Source organism: Mandrillus leucophaeus, unplaced genomic scaffold (assembly GCF_000951045.1).
Source record: "Mandrillus leucophaeus isolate KB7577 unplaced genomic scaffold, Mleu.le_1.0 Scaffold107, whole genome shotgun sequence".
NCBI lineage: Eukaryota > Metazoa > Chordata > Mammalia > Primates > Cercopithecidae > Mandrillus > Mandrillus leucophaeus.
In genome coordinates, this window is record NW_012098876.1 from 304,363 (window position 1) to 326,355 (window position 21,993).

General features: G+C 38.4%; 1 protein-coding gene across 3 annotated transcripts in view; it reads left to right on the forward strand.

Moving 5' to 3' along the window:
- DYNC1LI1 (dynein, cytoplasmic 1, light intermediate chain 1) overlaps positions 1-21,993 on the forward strand; it is a 48,119-nt gene that overhangs the window by 21,157 nt on the left and 4,969 nt on the right. For 2 of the 3 annotated variants that reach the window (XM_011985348.1, XM_011985357.1), the window contains exons 3-8: positions 6,824-6,940; positions 7,692-7,922; positions 11,572-11,741; positions 15,267-15,360; positions 18,002-18,137; positions 19,570-19,681. In XM_011985348.1, coding sequence (XP_011840738.1) covers positions 6,824-6,940; positions 7,692-7,922; positions 11,572-11,741; positions 15,267-15,360; positions 18,002-18,137; positions 19,570-19,681 — 860 coding nt within the window. The remainder of the gene's footprint in view (positions 1-6,823; positions 6,941-7,691; positions 7,923-11,571; positions 11,742-15,266; positions 15,361-18,001; positions 18,138-19,569; positions 19,682-21,993) is intronic. The other variant, XM_011985366.1, reaches the window with a different exon arrangement.

Sequence of the window (21,993 nt, forward strand, 5' to 3'; positions counted from 1 at the left end):
TGGTGAAACCCGGTCTCTACTAAAAATACAAAAACTAGCTGGGCATGGTGGGTGTGCCTGTAGTCCCAGCTACTCAGGAGGCTGAGGCAGGAGAATTACTTGAATCTGGGAGGCGGAGGTTGCAGTGAGCCAAGATTGTGCCCCTGTACTCCAGCCTGGCAAGAGAGGGAGACTCCATCTCAACAACAACAACAACAAAGTATACGTTTTGCTGTGAAAGGAGCAGAGTTTATAGGCACGTTTGTCACATGTACTTTTTAGGTACTAGGGATGCAGCAGTGAACAAAATAGAAATGCCTGTTTTTCTGGAGCTTGCTTTTGAGGTTGGGGGAGACTAAGTAAAATACATAGTAACTTAGTATGTTCAGTGGAAAAAAATAAAACAAGAAATAAAGAATGTTGGGAGGTTGTAATTGTAAATGAGATGGGGGAAGAAAAGGTGGAGGTCTCAGTGACTCATGCTTGTAATCCCAGTGCTTGGGAGGCTAAGCGGGAGGAATGCTTGAGGCCAGGAGTTTGAGACCAGCCTGGGCAACGTAGCAAGACCTTGTTTTAAAAATGAGTGAATGAATGAAGAAAGGTAACAGAGTGAGACCTGTCTCTAAAATGAATGAATGAATGAATAGTAAATGGTTGTTTGTAAGAAGGAATGAATGAATGGAGGTGGTCAGGGAGGCCTACCTGAGGAGGTGATATTTGAGGGAAGGCAAAAAGGAGTTTAGGCAGCATGCAGATATCTGAAGGAACTTTGTTCTAGGTGGAGGGAATAGTGGACATAAAGGCTTTGAGGTTGGACTCATATTAATTATGTAAGTCAATGTTTTGGGGGAAGTGGCAAGATGATGATAATGCTTTGTGCATATTGAAATGTGAGGTATTCATGGAACATCCAGTAGTAATGACTAGTAAGCAGTTCAGGAGAAGCTGATCCTTGAAGGAAGTCTGTGGGTCACCAGATTTTAGGTGGAATTGAAGTCATGGATTTGCGGAGCCTCTGGGAATTACATATACAGTGAGAAGAGCAGAGGACTGAGGAACGAACCCTAGGTAACGAATGTTGGGTAGGGATAGAAGAGCAGTCTGCAAAAATACTTAGGACCAAACACTTCAGAGGCAGCTGGAAAAGAGGATGGTGTTTCTGAAGTTATAGCCAGGCAGTCTTCTCTGACTTCTGTGTCTGCCTTTTCTCTGCCAACTCCCAACCAAAACAGCCTTTGAGTATAGTTGTCTCTGCCTCCATACCTTAGATCAGAACTACCTCATTTTTTGCTAGGACTCCATTAATAGTCTGTTGTCTAGTCTCTTTACTCCTAAACTTATTCTTGTCAGTCATTCTTCCACACTTTTCCATAGTAGTCTTTCTAAAGTACCTAAACTGTGCCAGTGGTTCCTCATTTTCAGAATCGTCTGACCTTGTCAGCCTGGCATAAGATGCCCTTCATGATCTGGCCTCTGTTTGTTATCACCTTTTGTTTCCTTTCCCCTTCACATCCTAAATTTCATGCATTCAAATTATTTGTCCTTCCTAGAAGGACACTTCTTTGCTTCTGGGTCTCTGTACGTGGTTTTCTCGTGTGTTCTTACTTCCTGGAATGACAAACTCTCCATGGTTCATTAACCATACAAGATTTGGCTTAATTGTTACCTTTTCTGCAAAGACTTCTGACTTCCAAGCAAAACCAGGCTCTTCCCTCTGGGCTGACTTCCTGATTTGTTGCATATCTCTGGTGTAGTCCTAATGACAGTATCTGGAAACTGTTTCCTATTTGTTAACCCCTTCCAATTTATGAGCTCTTAGAGGACAACAATGTTGATATAAGGATCTTCACATTCTTAGTGTATGGCTTAGTGTAATAAATGTCTAATGCAGTGATTTTCTTTCTTTTTTTTTTTTAATTTGCTGTTAAAATTTTTTTTTTTTTGTAATTTAAAAACAGATGGAGATGGGATCTCACTTGATCACCCAGGCTGGTCTTGAACTCCTGGGCTCAAGTGATCTTCCTGCCTCGGCTCCCAAAGTGCTGGCTTTGCAGGCATGAGCCACCACATCCAGCCATGGAGTGGTTTTCAGTGTGGCCTCTGTACCAGTGGCATCAACATCTCTGGAAACTTGTTAGAAATGCAGATTCTTAGGCCCCACTCAATATTTACTGGATTAGAAACTAAGGAGGTGGGCCCCAGTAATCTGTGTTTTAACAAACTTCTCAGGTGATTCTGATACCTTATAACAAATCCTGCAGGTGATTCTGATAGTTCTAATAGTTAGAAAATTATTAAATCGTCCAGTGAAATGAATGATTGACAACATTCACAGAGAGGAATAAACTCTGATCTCATGATAAGTGGAGGAGAACCCTTCCACTTGTGTTCAGTCTTTAGAAAAAGGAAACAGCCATGCCTTAGTGATGGCTGCAAGAGCTTAAAATAGTGAGCATATATAGTTACATTGACAGTTTTGTTTGTTCGTTTGTTTTGAGATGGAGTTTCGCTTTTGTTGCCCAGGCTGGGGTGCAGTGGTGCTATCTCAGCTCACTGCAACCTCCACCTCCCTGGTTCAAGCGATTCTCCTGCCTCAGTCTCCCGAATAGCTGGGATTACAGTCATGCACCACCATACCTGGCTAATTTTGTATTTTCAGTAGAAACGGGGTTTCTCCATCTTGGTCAGGCTGGTCTCAAACTCCTGACCTCAGATGATCCACCCGCCTTGGCCTCCCAAAGTGCTGGGATTACAGGCGTGAGCCACCGTGCCTGGCCAACCGTATTTTGGCTCAAAATCTGTTCTGAATCTACTGACTTAAACCTTTAGAGATCAAAAGGAAGACACAAGCTTGTTATTGAAAAATTACCCATAATATCACCATCAGAGATAACCAAATTATCAATAATTATTTCTAGGTAATATGGTTTCTATTCTTTTGCTTAGATTTGTGAGATTTTCTGCAGTTATGTATTTTTTATTTGGAAACCTTTATATTTAAGTAATTTCAAATATTAATATTTTAAGAAATAAGTTGAAATAAACTCATCTGAAGTTTTTACCCTTATGAATATATCTTTTCACTTTTTAAAAACTGACAAAAATTGTGTATATTGTGTACAATATGTTTTGAAATGTGTGTACATTGTGGAATGGCTCAATCAAACTAGTGTCTTTTCATTTTCTAACATTTAAAGTGGGAATTAAAGAAATAAGATAAATCCTGGGTCATATTATATGTAGTTTTACCTAACTGATTACTGCTTATTTTATGGATCTGTGTATGCTTTACAAAATACTTACTGAACATTGTGTTGTTCAATAAGCTTCTGTTATAAGGCTGGGCACTAGGTTTTTACTTACAGTGCAAAACATTGTTTTTGTGGGATAATCCAAATTAAGTTGATATCATGTTAACTTAGAGGATTTCTTTCAGGAAAGTAGCCTGTCATAAGAGTAAAAACTTTAAGAAATCTTGATTCTTTTCCTAGTTCTAGAACAGATTCAGGCTCCTTTTGAAAGAAGATCTTCATAGATCTCTTCACATGGTGATTTAAATTATTTTTATTATATAAAGTCTAATGCTTGTGTCTACTGAGGCAGCTAGATATACTTTTTTTTTTTTGGCTTATGGTTCCCAAATAACTCCAAACCCCAAAATTATAAATTAAATGTACTTATAAATTAAATGCCATAGAAACTATACTAATTTATATAAGTATTTATAAAATTAAATGCCATAGAAACTATAGAACTTGATAAAATTCAAATTAGCAACATTAATATAACAACTGATGTTTTGCTGAAATTAAATGCCAGTGTTGGGTTTAGTAATAGAAATATTTTTGTATTTTATTTTTTACTGGTGGTTATTTTCATGTTAAGCATTTTAGACATGATCATTATGGGAATCATTGTCATCATAGATATTACTGTTTTTAAACCTAATCTGTTTTGTTGATTGGCCAGTTTAATGGTACATTGTAAAGATAGTACTGAAAAATACTAATTTAATGTCAAATTCTTTTTTTAAATTAGGTTAAATTGTATGTATTTACAGGACATGAAGTTTTGGAATATATATGTGCGTTATGGAATGGCTTAATCAAGCTAATTAATATATATATTACCTCACATAGTTGTCATTGCTGTGAGAACACTTAAAATCTAATCTCTTGGCATTTTTCAGTACAGTATATTGCTAATAACTATAGTCACCATGTTGTACAATAGGTCTCTTGAAGGTATTCCTCCTGTCTAACTGAAATTTTGTAACCTTTGACCAACATCTATCTCCCCAACTCCCTCCTCCCCCATGGCCCCAGTCCCTGGTAACTACCATTGTGTTCTCAACTTCTGTAAGATCAACTTTTTAAGGTTGCACGTATGAGTGAAATAACGGAGTATTTGCTTTTCGGTGCCTGGCTTGTTTCATTTAACACAGCAGTCCCCAGTCTTTTTGGCACCAGAGACTGACTTCATGGAAGACAGTTTTTCCATGGACTGGATGGTGATGTTTCAGGATGAAACTCTTTCACCTCAGATCATCAGGCATTAATTAGATTATCCTAAGAAGCATGCAACCTTGATCCCCAGGTGTGCGCAGTTCACATTAGGGTTTGGGCTCCTGTGGGAATCTAATGCCAGCACTGCTGATCTGACAGGAGGCGCAGCTCAGCGGTAATGCTGTTGGCTCACCTCCTGCCATGTGGCCTGGTTCCTAACAGGTACCCGTCCACAGCCCAGGGGGTTGGGGCCCCCTGATTTAACATAATGAAGAACCTTCCAGGTTTATTCATATTGTTGCATATCATGGAAATTCTTTCCTTCTTTGAGGCTAAATAGTATTGCATTTTGGGTATGTGTGTGTATAATATATATGTGTGTATATATTATATGTACATATACATACATACACATACCAGATTTTCCTTATCTATTCATTTGTTGATGGAGTTGATGGACAATTAGGTTGATACCATATCTTGGCTATTGTGAATAGTGCTGCAGTGAACATTGGGAGTACAGATATTCTCTTTAATATATTTACTTCCTTTGGATTTCTTACTGTCACCTTTTTTATTGCCTATGTAAAGGTACAGTTATTACTATGAAGTATTAGAAAATGCTTCATAAAAAGAACCAGTCTGCCCAGTACAATTGAATATGGAATTGACTGCTCTGGGATACTTTGAATTTGGCGTGCCTGTGTGTTGACTCTCTTTTCTGCTGTGTCTGCTTCACTTGGCTTCACCTTGGCCCCAGCAGGATTATAAACACCATTGCAGAGGTGGGCACTGCAATCTTGTGGCAGCATTCAGATACAAAGACCTAAGACGTATTTTTTTTTAGCTTAACATGAAAATGAAGACAATTTTTAAATTCAGAGAACTCATTAGATCTCCAGGAATAAGTCCTTAGATCCAAGCAACTCCAGTTTTATATCTATAAATACTATTACTATGATTCTAATAAGTCCATGAACAGTAACATATAAGTAGCATTTAAATACTCACAATATAAAAAAGCACTCACCAAAACATTGAACAGCTAGCCTAGTTTTGTTTTGTTTTGAGACGGAGCCTCGCTCTGTCGCCCAGGCTGGAGTGCAGTGGCACGATCTTGGCTCACTGCAACCTCCACCTCCTGGATTCAAGCAATTCTCCTGCCTCAGCCTCCTGAGTGGCTGGGATTACAGGTGCACGCCACTGTGCCCGGCTAATTTTTTTGTATTTTTAGTAGAGATGGGGTTTCATCATGCTGCAAGGCTGGTCTCGAACTCCTGACCTCGTGATCCACCTGCCTTGGCCTCCCAAAGTGCTAGGATTACAGGCGTGAGCCACCGCGCCTGGCCTAGTTAGCCTAGTTTTAAACCTTTTTAAAAAAATACTTGTGTCAAGTTTAAATCACGTGATTTTCTGCCATTAACACTTTGAAGTCTATTTTTAATTTTTGTCTGTTGTACATTCTCCCTACACTTTTTCTTGCCCAGTTTTTTATCCCCATTTTCTCCCCATCTCTCCTGCTATGTATTTATTATGGCTTCATGGTTCTGGTAAGGGTCACAGTTCCCTGTCCTGATGTACAGGGAACTGATTGATGCACCGTCCATCCCCCTTGATTGGCCCTTAGGTGGACATATAACTCAAACTGGGCCAATTAAGAGTCTTTAACTGAGGTTCTTCAGACTGAAAGCCAAGAGTAAGAGTCTTTTGTTCCTTGTAGATTAAACTGGGATGACATGAGAGTGGAAATTCCTGAAACCTAAGGTGTTTCACTTTACCTTCTCATCTCCTGAAAATTATCCGTAGGGGAAGTCATTTGCAATAGGATAGGACAAGATTTAACAAGACCAGGAGAGAGAATCCTGGTTGTGATGGAGTCGCATCTTTATCTCTTTTTTTTTTTCTTCAGACAGAACCTCACTCTGTTGCCCAGCCTGGAGTACAGTGGCACAATCTTGGCTCACTGCAACCTCTGCCTCCCAGGTTTAAGCAATTCTTCTGCCTCAGCAGCTGGAATTACAGGCGTGTGCCACCATGCGTAATTAATTTTTCTACTTTTAGTAGAGATGGGATTTTACCATGTTGGCCAGGCTGTTCTCGAACTCCTGACCTCAGGTGATCCGCCTGCCTCAGCCTCCCAAAGTGCTGGGATTATAGGTGTGAGCCACCGTGCCCAGCCAAGTCTGCATTTTTGATACTGTAGCTGCTCCATTATATTTCATCAAATTGTCTTTTTGGTTGAAGCCAGTTCCAGTTGGGTCTTTCACTTGGTGCTAGAAAGCATCCTTAAATAATCTGTGTTGTAATTTATAAGATGTATCCTTTCTTTTTATATCTAGGTGAAGATGGAGCCGGAAAAACAAGCTTAATAAGAAAAATTCAGGGAATAGAGGAGTATAAGAAAGGAAGAGGACTGGAATATTTGTACTTAAATGTGCATGACGAAGACAGGGATGGTGAGTGTCATTTGTAACATAAATTTCTGAAGTCTATTGTGAGGTGCACTGCCATTCACATTAGTCTTTGATTTTTTTTTTTTTTTTTTTTAGTGTGTAAGTTTTTACTAGAAGTTCTGTGATGTCATGCTGGTCAAGAAATAGCTATGTTTAGGCATACTTTTATTAATTTGGGATTGGGATTCGTATATGATACTTTTAAGCATCTTAAGCTATCCTGGTGTGCAGATATTTCTTTCCGGCCATACCTGAAGAATCTCAATTTCTCAGCTCATTTTCCCTCAGATAGTGATTGTTTTGTTGACTCCAATTTCACCTTCTAATTTTCTGATAAAAATATTATCTACTTAGCTTTTATCTATCAGCTATTTTTTCTTCTGTAGATCACTTGCCTTCTCATTTTTGTATATAATATCTTGGTATGCATATCTCTATCTGCTGATGGTAAAAACATAAACAAGTTATGCATCCTCTGGTTTTAGATTAAGAAATATGAAGTAGAGGATGCTACAGTGAAGTCATTTTAGGCCTTTAGATAAATTAGAAGATGGCCTAAATAGTTGAACTTTACTGGCAGTTAAGTCATTTTAGGCCTTTAAATAAATTGGTAGATGGCCTAAATTGTTGAATTTTGTCAAAGCCAATAGCACATCTCCTGTGGAGATGCACTAAAATACCAAGTGGTACTGTTAGTTGGATGATGAAATTACTTAATCTCGTTGCCTTGGTTACTTTGTTTTGTCTGTTGTAGATCAAACAAGATGTAATGTATGGATCTTAGATGGAGACCTGTATCACAAAGGCCTCCTTAAATTTTCACTGGATGCCGTATCTCTGAAGGATACCCTAGTTATGCTGGTTGTTGACATGTCAAAGCCTTGGACTGCTTTGGATTCTTTACAGAAATGGGCAAGTGTTGTTAGAGAACATGTTGACAAACTGAAAATCCCTCCTGAAGAAATGAAACAAATGGAGCAAAAGTGTAAGTAGTCTAGAAATAATAATGTAGGTTTCAAAAACAAAATATCTTGGCTGACTTTAATCATTAGAAATTTTTGACTATGAAAAAGGTTTAATGAAGTAAGCATATTGTAAGTACTTTTTTTTTTTTGACTCACTGCAACCTCTGCCTCCTGGGTTTAAGCTGTTCTCCTCCCTCAGCCTCCTGAGTAGCTGGTATTAGAGGCGCCTGCCACCATGCCCTGCTAATTTTTGTATTTTCAGTAGAGACGGGGTTTCACCATATTGGCTAGGCTGGTCTCGCACTCCTGACCTCATGATCCACCCCCCTCGGCCTCACAGAGTGCTGGGATTACAGGCGTGAGTCACCGGCCTGGCCTCTAACAACTGTTTTTAAAATTCTGTTTAGATGATGTGCTAGGTTTTAATACAGTTTCAAATTAGAAACATAAGACACAATGGTAAACTGTTTAGTAGAGATGCCTTTTCTCCTTGCCAAAAAGCTGTGTGTGTTCATTTTGGAAAGTAGCTTTGCAGGGTGAAAAAATGGAATCTTTCTTCAGCTGCTCATTTTCAGCAGTTTCATTTTTTAACTAGTAATCTTACTGACCTTGTCAAAATGAAATGTGCCTAGAAAGATGTTGACAGTATATATATAAAGATATTAAAATGGTTTTATGATTTACAAAGTACATATTTTATACATGCTCATGTGAATTGGAGATTTTTATGGGAATTATGAAAATTGTATGAGTCATTTCTAACATGTTGTAAGCCAGTAACATTTTTTATTTACTTTTTTTAAATTTTTGAGTCAGGGTCCCACACTGTTGCCCAGGCTGAAGTGCAGTGGCACAATCTTGGCTCACTGCAACGTCTGCGCCCTAGGCTCAAGCCATCCCCCAACCTCAGCCTCCCGAGTATCTGGGACTACAGGCACGTACCACCATGCCTGGCTAATTTTTTTATTTTTCGTAGACATAGGGTTTTGCCATGTTGCCCAGGCTGGTCTTGAACTCCTGAGCTCAAGTGATCCACCTTGCTCAGACCCCCAAAGTGCAGGGATTACAGGCATGAGCCACCACATTCAGCTGCCTGTAATATTTTTTAATGTCACTTAGAGTTCTTCATTCACCAGTATCGTGCTTTGCATAAGAAAATACATAGATGGGCCAGGCGTGGCGGCTCACACCTGTAATCCCAGCACTTTGGGAGACTGAAGCAGGTGGATCACGAGGTCAGAAGTTTAAGACCAGTCTGGCCAAGATGGTGAAACCCCGTCTCTACTAAAAATACAAAAAAAAAAAACAAACAAAAAAAAACAGCCCAGCATGGTGGCAGGCACCTGTAATCCCAGCTACTTGGGAGGCTGAGTCAGAGAATTGCTTGAACCCAGGAGGCAGAGATTGCAGTGAGCTGAGATTGTACCACTGCACTCCAGCCTGGGTGACAGAGCAAGACTCCGTCTCAAAAAAAAAAAAAAGGAAATACATAGATGAGCTCCTTTGTTGTTATGTACTGACAGTAACTTTTAAAGAGAATTTGACAGCTTGCTGGAATTTATGCGTAAGAAAACAGTAAAACTTGTATGTACTAAATCATTGAAAGAGACGTCTAAATACTTTTAATTTTGTTTGTTTGTTGGTTTGTTTACTGTTGCCTGTGGAGTTTTTGTTGTTGTTCTTCCCTAAGTCTAGATTTATTCTAGAGTAGTAGTTGTTCAACTGTGGTTCCCTGGACCAGCAGCACTAGTATCAGTATAGCTGGGAACATGTCAAAAATACACATTTTTCACTCCCCATCCTGGACCACTGAATTAGAAACTCTTGAGGGTGGAAACAGTAATCTGGGATTTAACAAGCCTTTGAAGTGATTCTGGTGCATGATAAAATTTGGTAGCCACTGTTAGATTACAGCCTCTGATCTTAAGGGTGGGAGTCACCAAGGCTGCTAAGGGTTAATACAGACCCCTGTGTTTCTGGAGGGAACGGTGCCCAACTTTTCGGGATTCCCTATTCCTTGACCCCATGTAAATTCAGAACAGTTTTCCTCCATATGAGTCAGTCTTCACGATCCAAAGATCTGGCTCATGATTACTTAAAGAGAAAACACACATTTTTTTTCTAAGTAAGTAATAATGTACATTCTTTGTTTTTTGAAAATTGAAAATAGGACTGGGCGCAGTGGCTCACGCCTGTAATCCCAACACTTTGGGAGGCCAAGGCAGGCGGATCACAAGGTCAGGAGTTCAAGACTAGCCTGGCCGATATGGTGAAACCCTGTCTCTTCTAAAAATACAAAAATGAGCTGGGTGTGGTGGTGGGCACCTGTAGTCCCAGTCCGTTGGGAGACTGAGGCAGGAGAATCACTTGAACACAGGAGGTGGGGGTTGCAGTGAGCCGAGGTTGTACCACTGCACTCCAGCCTGGTGACACAGTGAGACTCCATCTCAAAAAAAAAAAAAAAAGAAAAAATAGCCAGTCACAGTGGCTCACCCGTGTTATCCCAACACTTTGGTTTGCTGAGGTGGGAGGATTGCTTGAGCCCAGAGTTTGAGACCAGCCTGGGCAACATAGTGAGACCCCAGTCTCTACAAAAATAAAATAAAAAGTTAGCCAGGTGTGGTGGCACATGCCTGTAGCTACTTAGGAGGTTGAGCTAGAAGATCACTTGGGTTAGGGCTATAGTGAGCCATGATTGCACTGCTGTACTCCAGCATGGGTGACAGAGCAAGACCCTGTCTCAAATCAGTAAATCAGTAAATCAAACTTTTGTGTATTTTTCCCAGTATTTTTATTTCTAAGCTGGAATCATACTTTGGCTTTATTTCTATCTCTTTTAATGTTACTGTTTCCCGCAACATTAAATATTCTTTGAAAACTTGACATTTTATAGTTGTGTATAATTTTTTCTCATATACCATTTTAATCCTATGCTATGGACAGTTTGTTTCCAAATGTGTTTTGCTTTTAAACATGAAGAAAAGAGTTATATGGAAATCCTTGTGTGTGCATGACTGATTGTGCCCTTGAGAATTCCTAGGAGAATAATTACTGAGTCCAAACATACATTTTCAAGTCTCTCGTTACGTTCACATTTACTTTATATTTTTTAGTGACAGTTTTGACAGCCTTGCAAATAACTCCTAAAAACTGATTGGCACTGGTAATATTTCATTAAGTTGTACCAGGGTTGCAGAATGAGCATGGACCAAGATTGAGCCTAGGTAAAAAAGGAGAGACCTGAGTAAAGGGTTTAGTGAAAGGAGTTAGTATTAGAAAGTCATCTAGGCTATCTTTTAAGTTGTGGGATTTTTTTCTCCCACATTTATTTTTCTTTTATCCGTATAATGCCTTTTGTGAATTAGAGAAGGTAGAGAGACAAAACCAATTGTGACTTGACCAAAAGAGTTTGCATAAATTGAGCCAGGTCTAGATAGAACCCTACTTTGTAGAGCCATCCCATGCAGTAGTAGTATTCTGCCTCCTAATTATTAATGGGGGTTCGTTGTTTGTATATTCTCTTTGAAATAGGTTTCTCTAACCCTTTTTGTGTTTTCTCTTATACAAGACTAAGTATAAATTGGAGTAAATTTTATCTTTAGATTATGGCAAGAAAAGTTACCTGCTGAAATAAAGCAATTTCTAAATTGTGTTTACTTTGATTTTCAGTGATTAGAGACTTCCAAGAATATGTAGAACCAGGAGAAGACTTCCCAGCTTCTCCCCAGAGAAGAAATACTGCGTCACAAGAGGACAAAGATGACAGTGTAGTTTTACCTCTGGGTGCGGATACACTTACACATAACTTGGGCATTCCAGTACTAGTAGTTTGCACAAAGGTTAGTTTGCTTCCTAGGGATTCTGCTACTGATGTTCACTGAGGATGAACAACTGTTTTGTTTTCCAGGTTTTTTGGAGTTAACACATTAGTTCTCCTAGATGATTTTTTGTTAACAAATAATAGTTTAAAGTATTGAATGATATTAACATGTTGCTTTTGTGGTCTTAATTATAGTTTCTTTGAAAGAAAATGTTATTTCAAATACTCATGATTGAATCTCATTTTCATAATTCCCATTGAACTTCATTGTATGATCAGTCAGTTTAATAGAAATAATTACAGGTAAAATGATAGTTTATTGGTTTTTATAAACTTATTTTTCAACATTTTTTTTTTTTTTTTTTTGAGACGGAATTTTGCCCTTGTTGCCCAGGCTGGAGCACAATGGCATAATCTTGGCTTACTGCAACCTCCGCTTCCCAGGTTCAAGCAGTCTCCTGCCTCAGCCTCCTAAGTAGCTGGGATTACAGGTGCCCACCACCACTCCCAGCTAATTTTTTGTATTTTTAGTAGAGATGGGCTTTCACCGCGTTGGCCAGGCTGGTCTCAAACTCTTGACCTCAGGTGATCCACCCATCTTGGCCTCCCAAAGTGCTGGGATTACAGGTGTGAGCCACTGCGCCCAGCCTCAACATTGAATTTTTATATGTTCTCTAATGTCAGAGGATTATGTACTTAAAATAGACTTTTAAACATGTAGCAGTGCTCATTATATGAAGTTGACATGTAGTTATCAAGTGTTTCTGGTTTTTAAAAAGGTTCTGATAGGGTCACTATTATCAAAATTATATTATTGGTTATTTCACTGTATATGTTTTGTAATAAAATTAAGTTTCCTTTAAAAATAATTAATAGAAGACCAGGCGCGGTGGCTCAAGCCTGGGAACCTGGAAGGCGGAGCTTGCAGTGATCGTGCCACTGCACTCCAACCTGGGCGACAGAGTGAGACTCTGTCTCAAAAATAAATAATTAATTAATTTAAAAATACTTAATAGATCAGCCGAGTGCGGTGGCTCACGCCTGTAATCCCAGCACTTTGGGAGGCCGAGGTGGGCGGATCATGAGGTCAGGAGATCGAAACCATCCTGGCTAACACGGTGAAACCCCATCTCTACTAAAAATACAAAAAATTAGCCAGGCGTGGTGGCGGGCGCCTGTAGTGCCAGCTACTCGAGAGACTGAGGCAGGAGAATGGCATGAACCTGGGAGGCAGAGCTTGCAGTGAGGCGAGATCGTACCACTGCACTCCAGCCTGGGTGACAGAGTGAGACTCCGTCTCAAATAATATTAATAATAATAATAAAAAGATCAAGTTCATGTTCTCCCCGCTTGGTCCTGAGTGTGTGTTTTTACTGTTTGTAAGTCATGGAATAGTTAAGAAAATGACAGAACATAAGTCCTTTTCAGACCTGAAATTAGTGCTTTTTAATATGTAAAATTTGCGCATATAAAATTAAAGGAGGGTATAGAATTTGTTCATTGTTGGAGTAAAATTGATTGAAGTATTTAAAACCTACCTTAGGTTTTACTTTACTACAAAAATGATCCATAACAAAGGAATGGAGTGACAGCATTTAAAATAATTAAGTTAAAGTCTGCCATCTGCTTTCCAGTGGTGGTTCTGGTATAGTTGTTACGTACACCTTTTCTGTAAAACAGTATCTTAAAATCTCACACTGAAATCCTTCTGTGTGATTTGTTTTTTATTTTGTTTTGGTTGGTGAAGAGCTGTTTGTTTACTGGAAGTTGGTTCCGTTTTACAGCACTACATGCCTTATGAAAAGCAGTCTTACTTTCCAAAAGAAAAATGTTAAGCTTAAAGGGTCCGGAATCAGTATCAAGTGAGTCATAGAGTCATAACATTTTCAAACCAGAAGAGATCATCTACTGTATTTCATAAAATCTAAGACACTATCAGATGTATTTCAGTTTATGAACTTTTAAAATGTGTTAGGCATATGGAGAAATGTGTGTTTCCAAAGGGAGAGAAGTATAGTGGTTCAATGCCATCAGTTTAAAGACTCCAGAAATGGAGATTTCAGAGAGACTAAGTTTCTTGTCTTAAGTCCAGATCCTCTGATTTCAGTTAAAATATTTTTATTTTATTTTATTTTATTTTTGATATGGAATCTTGCTCAGTCGCCCAGGCTGGAGTGCAGTGGCGCGATCTTGGCTCATGGCAAGCTCCACCTCCCGGGTTCACGCCATTCTCCTGCCTCAGCCTCCCGAGTAGCTGAGACTATAGCCCCCACCACCATGCCCGGCTAATTTTTTTGTATTTTTAGTAGAGATGGGGTTTCACCGTGTTAGCCAGGATGGTGTTGATCTCCTGACCCTGTGATCCGCCCGCCTCGGCCTCCCAAAGTGCTGGAATTATAGGCGTGAGCCACCTCACCCAGCTTTAAAATATTTTTATTTAATACTAAACCACTATGCCTTTCCAAAAGTGTCATTAAGTCAAAGTATAATAATTATTTTTAATCTTTTGAAATCATTGTATTTGATAAAATGGGCAATGAAATGCTCATTATAATTCTGTAATGAGACTCTGTTTCATGCCATATATATGTTTTTATTTTCATTTTTATGGAGAGTTTTGCTATGTTGCCCAGCTAGCTTTGAACTCCTAGGCTCAGTCCTCCCTCCTCACCCTCCAAAGTAGTACAGGCGCACACCACTGCACCCTGTTAGGTTTTTTTGTTGTTGTTGTTACTTTATTTTATATATATATGTATATATAGTGTGTGTGTGTATATATATATGTAACAAAAAAATACATAGCAAATTTAACCCGAAACTAATATTGGGTGTAATGACCATTATTAAATGTTTATTTTTATATTTTACAGCTTCAATTCAAAAGTGTTTTGGTGAAATTATTTGGATGTTGTGATATTTGAACATGACTTCTTTGTATTTTTCTTAGCATTTTTCTGTAGCAAGCAGCATTCAGAATTGTCTCATTGATTGTACGGGTGACATTTCAAAAATCAGTTGTAATTTCCTTATTTTGTTATTAGTTGAGATTGTAATAAGAGTGAATAAAAACACCAGAAAAGAAATTAAGGTCGCTTGAGAATTATCAGATAAACACAGGAACAAAGAAGAAATGGTGAGAAGTAGAGACTCCCTGGATATGCAGAAGTGTTTTATAAAACTAAAATGGATGTTAGATCTTTTAAAACTTTGTTCCAGGTTATATAAGTAGTTGAGTTAGCAAGTATGATTTCTTAGAACACGCTAGGCTTGTTATTCTTCCTTCCCTTATGTACTAAAACTTTCTCTTTGGTATTCTGACCAGATTTAACGTTAACATAGAAGTTAATGCTTTTTAAAAAGATAAAATTATCCGTTAGTCCCTCCAAGTTCATAGAGTACTTGATATTCTGTGTCCTGCTGTTCATTTACCATATCAGAGTGGTACTTTTATGATGTTCCCCTATCCAGAATTGAACTGTTTAAATTACTATATTTAGTTTTGATTATTTTAAATGTATTATTTTTAATTATTTTAACTTAACAGTGTGATGCCATTAGTGTATTGGAGAAAGAACATGACTACAGAGATGAACATTTTGATTTTATTCAGTCACATATCCGGAAGTTTTGTTTACAGTGTATCCTTTTAAATACATTTATTAATTCAGTGTACCACTTTACCTTTTTTTGTTTTTTAAAGTTAAAAGAATTAAATTGATGGACTTGAGAAATTCTGTAAACATTTCTCCTTCTGCCTCTGGTTGAAAATTTCATTTTAATTCCCAAATTATTTATATTTGGATATTTCGAGATAGAAAAGCAAATATTGAAGTATATTACTTTGATTTGCTGTGTTTCAAGTATGCGTAAGAAAAATAATTATCAATTGTACGTGGAAAAGTCTAGTAAGCTGTATGAACAGATCTGATTGAAAAACTGTATTTGTTGGTGGGTGGTAGGGCAAAGTCAATATTGCGTTTTTTGTGTTTTCATTTTTAATTTATTTAGTGTGTTGTCATCTTCTCCACATATAGCCTAACAGTGGTTTCAAAATCTGGCTCTGCCTATCTAGACATATTGGATTAGAGTATTCCAAAGGGAGGCTGGAGAATTATCTATACGTTAGAAACCTTCCTGGAAAATCTATCATAGAAAGTCTTGTTAATCTAGATTGCAAGGATTAGGTAAGCCAGTGAGTAATAATTACATCTAAAAGAGGGAGAAAATGAAAGTTAACAGTGAATACTTTTTAGAGACTTTACTGTTGAAAACTTAGTTACACCTTGAATACACTGAAGAGTAAACTCACCAACCCTCTTGGATCAGATATTTTGCAGTTGCATTCCCCAGCCAAAGCTTTTGAGTCTGAAACGTAATGAAATGATATTAGGAATAGATAGTAATGAGTAATACACACATGTTTATAGTGTCTACAATTTATAAATCATTTTCATTAGTGGGCATTTAATTTAAGGACCACTTATAGAAAGCCTGAGTAAGATCACTTGACACTGATAGTTTCCCTTTCCCCTTTTCCCTTCTGTTCTTTCTCTTTATGGGCCTTTCTCTTTTGTCACCAAATGGCTGAGTTGGTTGAGTTAAAGGATACTAGTCTACCATAATGTCTTCAGAAATAAAATAAAAAGTGGGAGTAATTGTAGTATAGATATCTATAGCCCTTTTTTAATGTTATCTTTGGGGATTAGAAAATTTGAGAATAAACAGTCTCTTTAATCATTTATTTAATGCTATACTTAAAAATGTAAATACAGGGCCGGGCATGGTGGCTCATGCCTGTAATCCCAGCACTTTGGGAGGCCGAGGTGGGCGGATCACAAGGTCAGGAGATCAAGACCATCCTGGCTAACATGGTGAAACCCCATCTCTACTAAAAATACAAAAAAATTAGCTGGGTGAGGTGGTGGGCACCTGTAGTCCCAGCTACTCGGGAGGCTGAGGCAGGAGAATGGCGTGAACCTGGGAGGCGGAGCTTGCAGTGAGCAGAGATCATGCCACTGTACTCCAGCCTGGGTGACAGAGCAAAACTCCATCAAAAAAAATAACAATAATAGTAATGTAAATACAGAAATGTAATCGGAAAGGAAGCTTTCTACCAAAATAATTAGAGACCATTAGAGCCAGTTGATTTTAAAAGATTACAAAATGTGAGAAGTCATCTCAAAATAATGAGGTATGTATTTATCAGTGACAGACAGTGACAGTTCAAAATCACTTTTATTAAAGTTTTAATTGCAATGTAAGTTTTTCAGTTACAGAAATGTTCCAAATTATCATAATTTGGTTTTCTTTGTGGGGAAGGTCATTAATGCAAAGTTCATACAGTTAAACTTTTGCCTAAGATTATGTTTGTCTCTACCATGTTAAAGTTTCATATCAAAGTAAGTTTAGTAAGTTGTATTTAGCAATACTGCTTTTAGGTTCATAAGCCTCAGGTCATGTCCCAGAAAATATGAGTATCCCAGTTAAGAAGTTAGACTGTTCTCCCAGCATTTCCCCCTTGGCCTAGGTCACCATCTCCCTTGGAGAAACAAAGGCCAGTGCTAGAATGTGGGTTGTCATAGAATTTCTGGGAGCCACTCTGAACCCATCAGTGGTCAGTGGTCACATTGTCCACGTATGTCTTAATATTTACATCCACTGTGTCTTTTGGATAAAAGGTCATCTTCATGTGAGGTTGTGTGATTTCAAGTTTTGTCATGAAATGTGCTTTTGCCTTTGGTTATTCCTGAAAGCTTCCTCATTGGTACCTGCTGGTTCACCTTTCAACAATGGGTTTCTTTTACCCTCTGCAATGAGTGTCCTGAGGCTTATCCCTGAAGTCTTAATTCCTGTCTTTAGTAAAAACTACAAAAAAGCACTGTTACATACCATTTTTGTTGAAAAGGCAAACAAAACAGCTGCTGATAAGTAATATCCCCTCCGTGAAGTTTAGGAAAGTTAAAGTCATAAAAATTGTCCTTTCATGTGCTTTGAATATAGAAGTAGTAGTAGTGTCAGTATTTCTAGATTTACCTTTACTTCTTAATGAGACTTCTACCTTCCTAAGTTAAATTGATCATGTAAAAATTCTTTTATCAATTGTAGCCCGTATGAAGGTAGTATTTTTTACTTTTGAAATTCTTGATTACCATATAGTATACCTTTAGAGTTATTTCTGAAACCAAAATGCATAGAAATAAAAGTTAAGCTGAAAACACAGAATTTTATGGTATTTGCTCATGATATTTGTCCAGAATTTTCTTTAACCATATTATTCAGATGGTGCAGCACTTATTTACACTTCAGTAAAAGAAAACAAAAATATAGACTTAGTATATAAATACATCGTTCAGAAACTATATGGATTTCCCTATAAGATTCCTGCTGTTGTTGTGGAAAAGGATGCAGTATTTATGTAAGTGCACTCTTAAATACATAATTTTATCATGTATTATTGCTACTATTTGATGGTGAATCATTATTTTCAGTTTTGAGTTGGGACCAATAGACCTTTCCATGATGTGTAAGTGAGAATCTATCTGTTCCTAGATTGGTTTTTGTTTATAGCCTGTCTTGATTTATCTATTACTGCCTTTTAGATTTACTGCTGGCTTGAACCATTTTTCAAAGGTTTTTACTATTACAGCTAAACTGTCTACTGGGTGCCTATATTAGTGTATTGTATCTGCTTATTCTTTAATTGATTATGATAGATAAATGGCCAAATATGTGATCTAGACATGCTTTTAAAAAGTTACCTGGCTGAGCACGGTGGCTCACGCTTCTAATACCCAGCACTTTGGGAGGCCAAGAGTGGATCACTTGAGGTCAGGAGTTCAAGAGAAGCCTGGCCAAGATGGCGAAACCCCCTCTCTAATAAAAAAATACAAAAATTAACCCAGGTGTGGTGGTGCATACCTATAGTCCCAGCTACTTGGGAGGCTGAGGCCCAGGAATTACTTGAACCTGGGAGGCAGAAGTTGCAGTGAACCAAAATTGCACCACTTCACTCCAGCTTAGGTGACAGAGTAAGACTCCATTTCAAAAAAAAAAAGAGAGAGAAAAGAAAAAAAATTACCTGAATAGTACAGGCGCAGTGGCTCATGCCTAAAATCCCAGCACTTGGGGAGGCTGAGGTGGAAGGATTATTTGAGCACAAGAGCCCAAGACTAGCCTGAGCAACATCGTGAGATCCCATATGTACCAAAAATTAAAAAATCAGCCAGGTGTGGTGGTACGTACCTGTGGTTCAGCTACTTGGGAGGCTGAGGTGGGAGGATCACTTGAGCCTGGGAGACAGAGGCTGCAGTGAGCCATGGTTGAGCCACTGTACTCCAACCTGGGCAACAGAGCAAGACTCAGTCTCAAAAAAAAAGATAACCGTATAAAATTAGGAGGTAATAATTAGTGCCCCCTTCCCCCAAGTTAACACCAATGACATTTGTAATATTGGTAATCTTTTTTGAGACAGGGTCTCATTCCTGTTGCCCATCCTGGAATGCAGTGGCGCAATCTCGGCTCATTTCAGCCCCTACCTCCCAGGCTCAAGCGGTTCTCCTCTCTCAACCTCCTCCCAAGTAGCCAGGACTACAGGTGTATGCCACCATGCATGCCCAGCTAATTCTTTTCCTTTTGTATTTTTTGTAGCGATGGGGTTTTGGCATGTTACCCAGGATTTCATTTTAAGTAGAAATTAGTAAAACGTGGACATCATAATAAAAAGCTAATTCGTTTTCCATAATTGTTCAAATTGACTTCATAAAAGTGTTCCTTTTACATGATCTTGGACTAAATGCAAGAATGACTATATAAACGCTTGAGAATTTACCATATGTGTTTCTTTCCAGTCCAGCAGGGTGGGATAATGATAAGAAAATAGGAATATTACATGAAAATTTTCAAACATTAAAAGCAGAAGATAATTTTGAAGACATCATAACTAAACCACCTGTTCGAAAGGTAACCGTTTTAGTAAATAATTTCAATATTTAGACTTTAGACTAGACTGAGGGGAAGTCCATACTTTAAGATTGAAGGTAGAAAGGCAAAAATGTTCTTTTTCCATCTGGAGGCTTTCTAAGTATAATTTGGGTGTGTTTCTAATGTACGGTTTACATAAGGATTTGTTTTAGCAAAATATACATCAGCTATTCAGCTAATTAAATCTTTGCCCTTGGCATATTTATATTAGCAATTGTTAGTGCAGAATCCATATTCTAATATAGTGCCTTGGAAATCAGAGATTGGCATGAGTGAATATGTGGATCTTACAGAGTTTGAATAGGTAGAAGCCGTGAACTTTCCAATCTAGAGCTTGGCCAAGAGCCAAGAAGACATTACTAGAATAATTCTGTTGGTTCTATCTTTTGAGGCAGGTCTTGGATCTTCTCTCGAGTTAGTTACCCACATTAGCTCACAGCTATCCAAGAACTTGCAATTTTTTATATTGTTTTAGGTTTTTTTTTTTTTTTTGAGACGGAGTCTCGCTGTGTCGCTCAGCCTGGAGTAAAATGGCATGACCTCAGCTCACTGCACCCTCCGCCTCCCAGGTTCAATCGATTCTGTTGCCTCAGCCTCCCAAGTAGCTGGGATTACAGGCACCCACCATCTTGCCCAGCTAATTTTTTTGTATTTTTGTAGAGGCAGGTTTCACCATGTTGGCCAGGCTGGTCTCGAACTCCGAACCTCAAGTGATCCGCCTCCCTCAGCTTCCCAAAGTGCTGGGATTACAGGTGTGAGCCACTGCGCCCGGCCCAGTTTTAGTCTTAACTCTATCTATTAAATCAGATGCCAGAAGATACACTGCTTTCCTGTATCTTGATTTCACGTTAAGCAGTGTATAGTGTTCTATAGATAGAGATGTTTCCGAAAGCTCTATAAAAACGAGTATTTGCATAAATAGACTATCCCTAATCTGAAAATCCAAAATGCTCAAAAATCTGAAACACTTTGAGCACCAACATGACTCTCAAAAGGAAATGCTTATTGAAACGTTTTGGATTTTCAGATCATGGATGCTGAAGTGATAAGTATTAATGCAAATATTCAGCAATCTGAAACACTTCCACTTCTGGTCGCAAGCATTTCGGATGAAGGACACTCAACTTGTGGTACTTCTCACTGACTGACTTTAATCTTGACATATCAAGAAAAAATAATTTTGATTTAGAGTCTTCAGAATCCAAACATTCATAAAGCATCCATCTTCTGTTCGTGGGTTATTGTTAGTAATAAAAAAAGGTCAGCCAGGCGCGGTGGCTCACACCTGTAATTCCAGCCCTTTGGGAGGCCGAGGTGGGCGGATCACGAGGTCAGGAGTTCGAGACTAGCCTGACCAACATGGTGAAACCCTGTCTCTACTAAAAATACAAAAATTAGCCAGGCGTGGTGATGCGTGCTTGTGATCCCGGCTACTTGGGAGGCGGAGGCACGAGAATCGCTTCAACCCGGGAGGCGGAGCTTGCAGTGAGCTGAGATGGCACCATTGCACTCCAGCCTGGGCAGCACAGTGAGACTCCAAAAAAAAGAAAAAATGAAAAAGTCAAATGAAAAATCAGTTGGTGTGGTATTTGGTTTGGATATTTATTAAAAGAAATGCATACATAAAAATAAAAGAGCAAAAATATTTTGCATTCTTTTACTAACAGATTATGCTTTTTTAATTTATCTTTTTCTTTTATTCATTCCACAAATATTTATTGAGTATCACCTCAGGCCCTGTTTAGGTTCTAAGTGCTAAATGGGAAGGAAAGTGATACATATAATAAACCAATATATAGACACCTGTCAAGTAGTGATAAGTGCTACAGAAATAAAGCAGGGTGTAGGGAGAATAAGCGAGGGGACTGGGCTATGAGGCATGCTGTTTATGAACGCTGGGGGAAGGTCTTTGATAAAGAGGAGAGAATGCTGAAAGCAGAGGGAACTAAAAGTGCACATGCCCTGAAGCAGAAATGTATGAGGAAGACTGAGCAGGAAAGAGCTGTGAGGAAGGTTAGAGTGCTAGGAGATGAGAGGCAGAATTAAGTTATTGTGGGTCTTTTATCATTAGGCTACAGTAAGGACTTTGGGTTTCATTCTGAGTTAGATGGAAAGCGATTGAGAGTTTGAGCAGGGGAGTGATATAATCTGACTTAACCTTTTAAAAGAATCACTGGCTCCTGGGAAGAAAATAGATTGGGTATGTGTTATACAGCAAGAATAGAAGCAGGAGACTTTGCAATTCCTTTTCCTAATTACTCAGCTCATAGAAGAGCCATTATATTTTGATT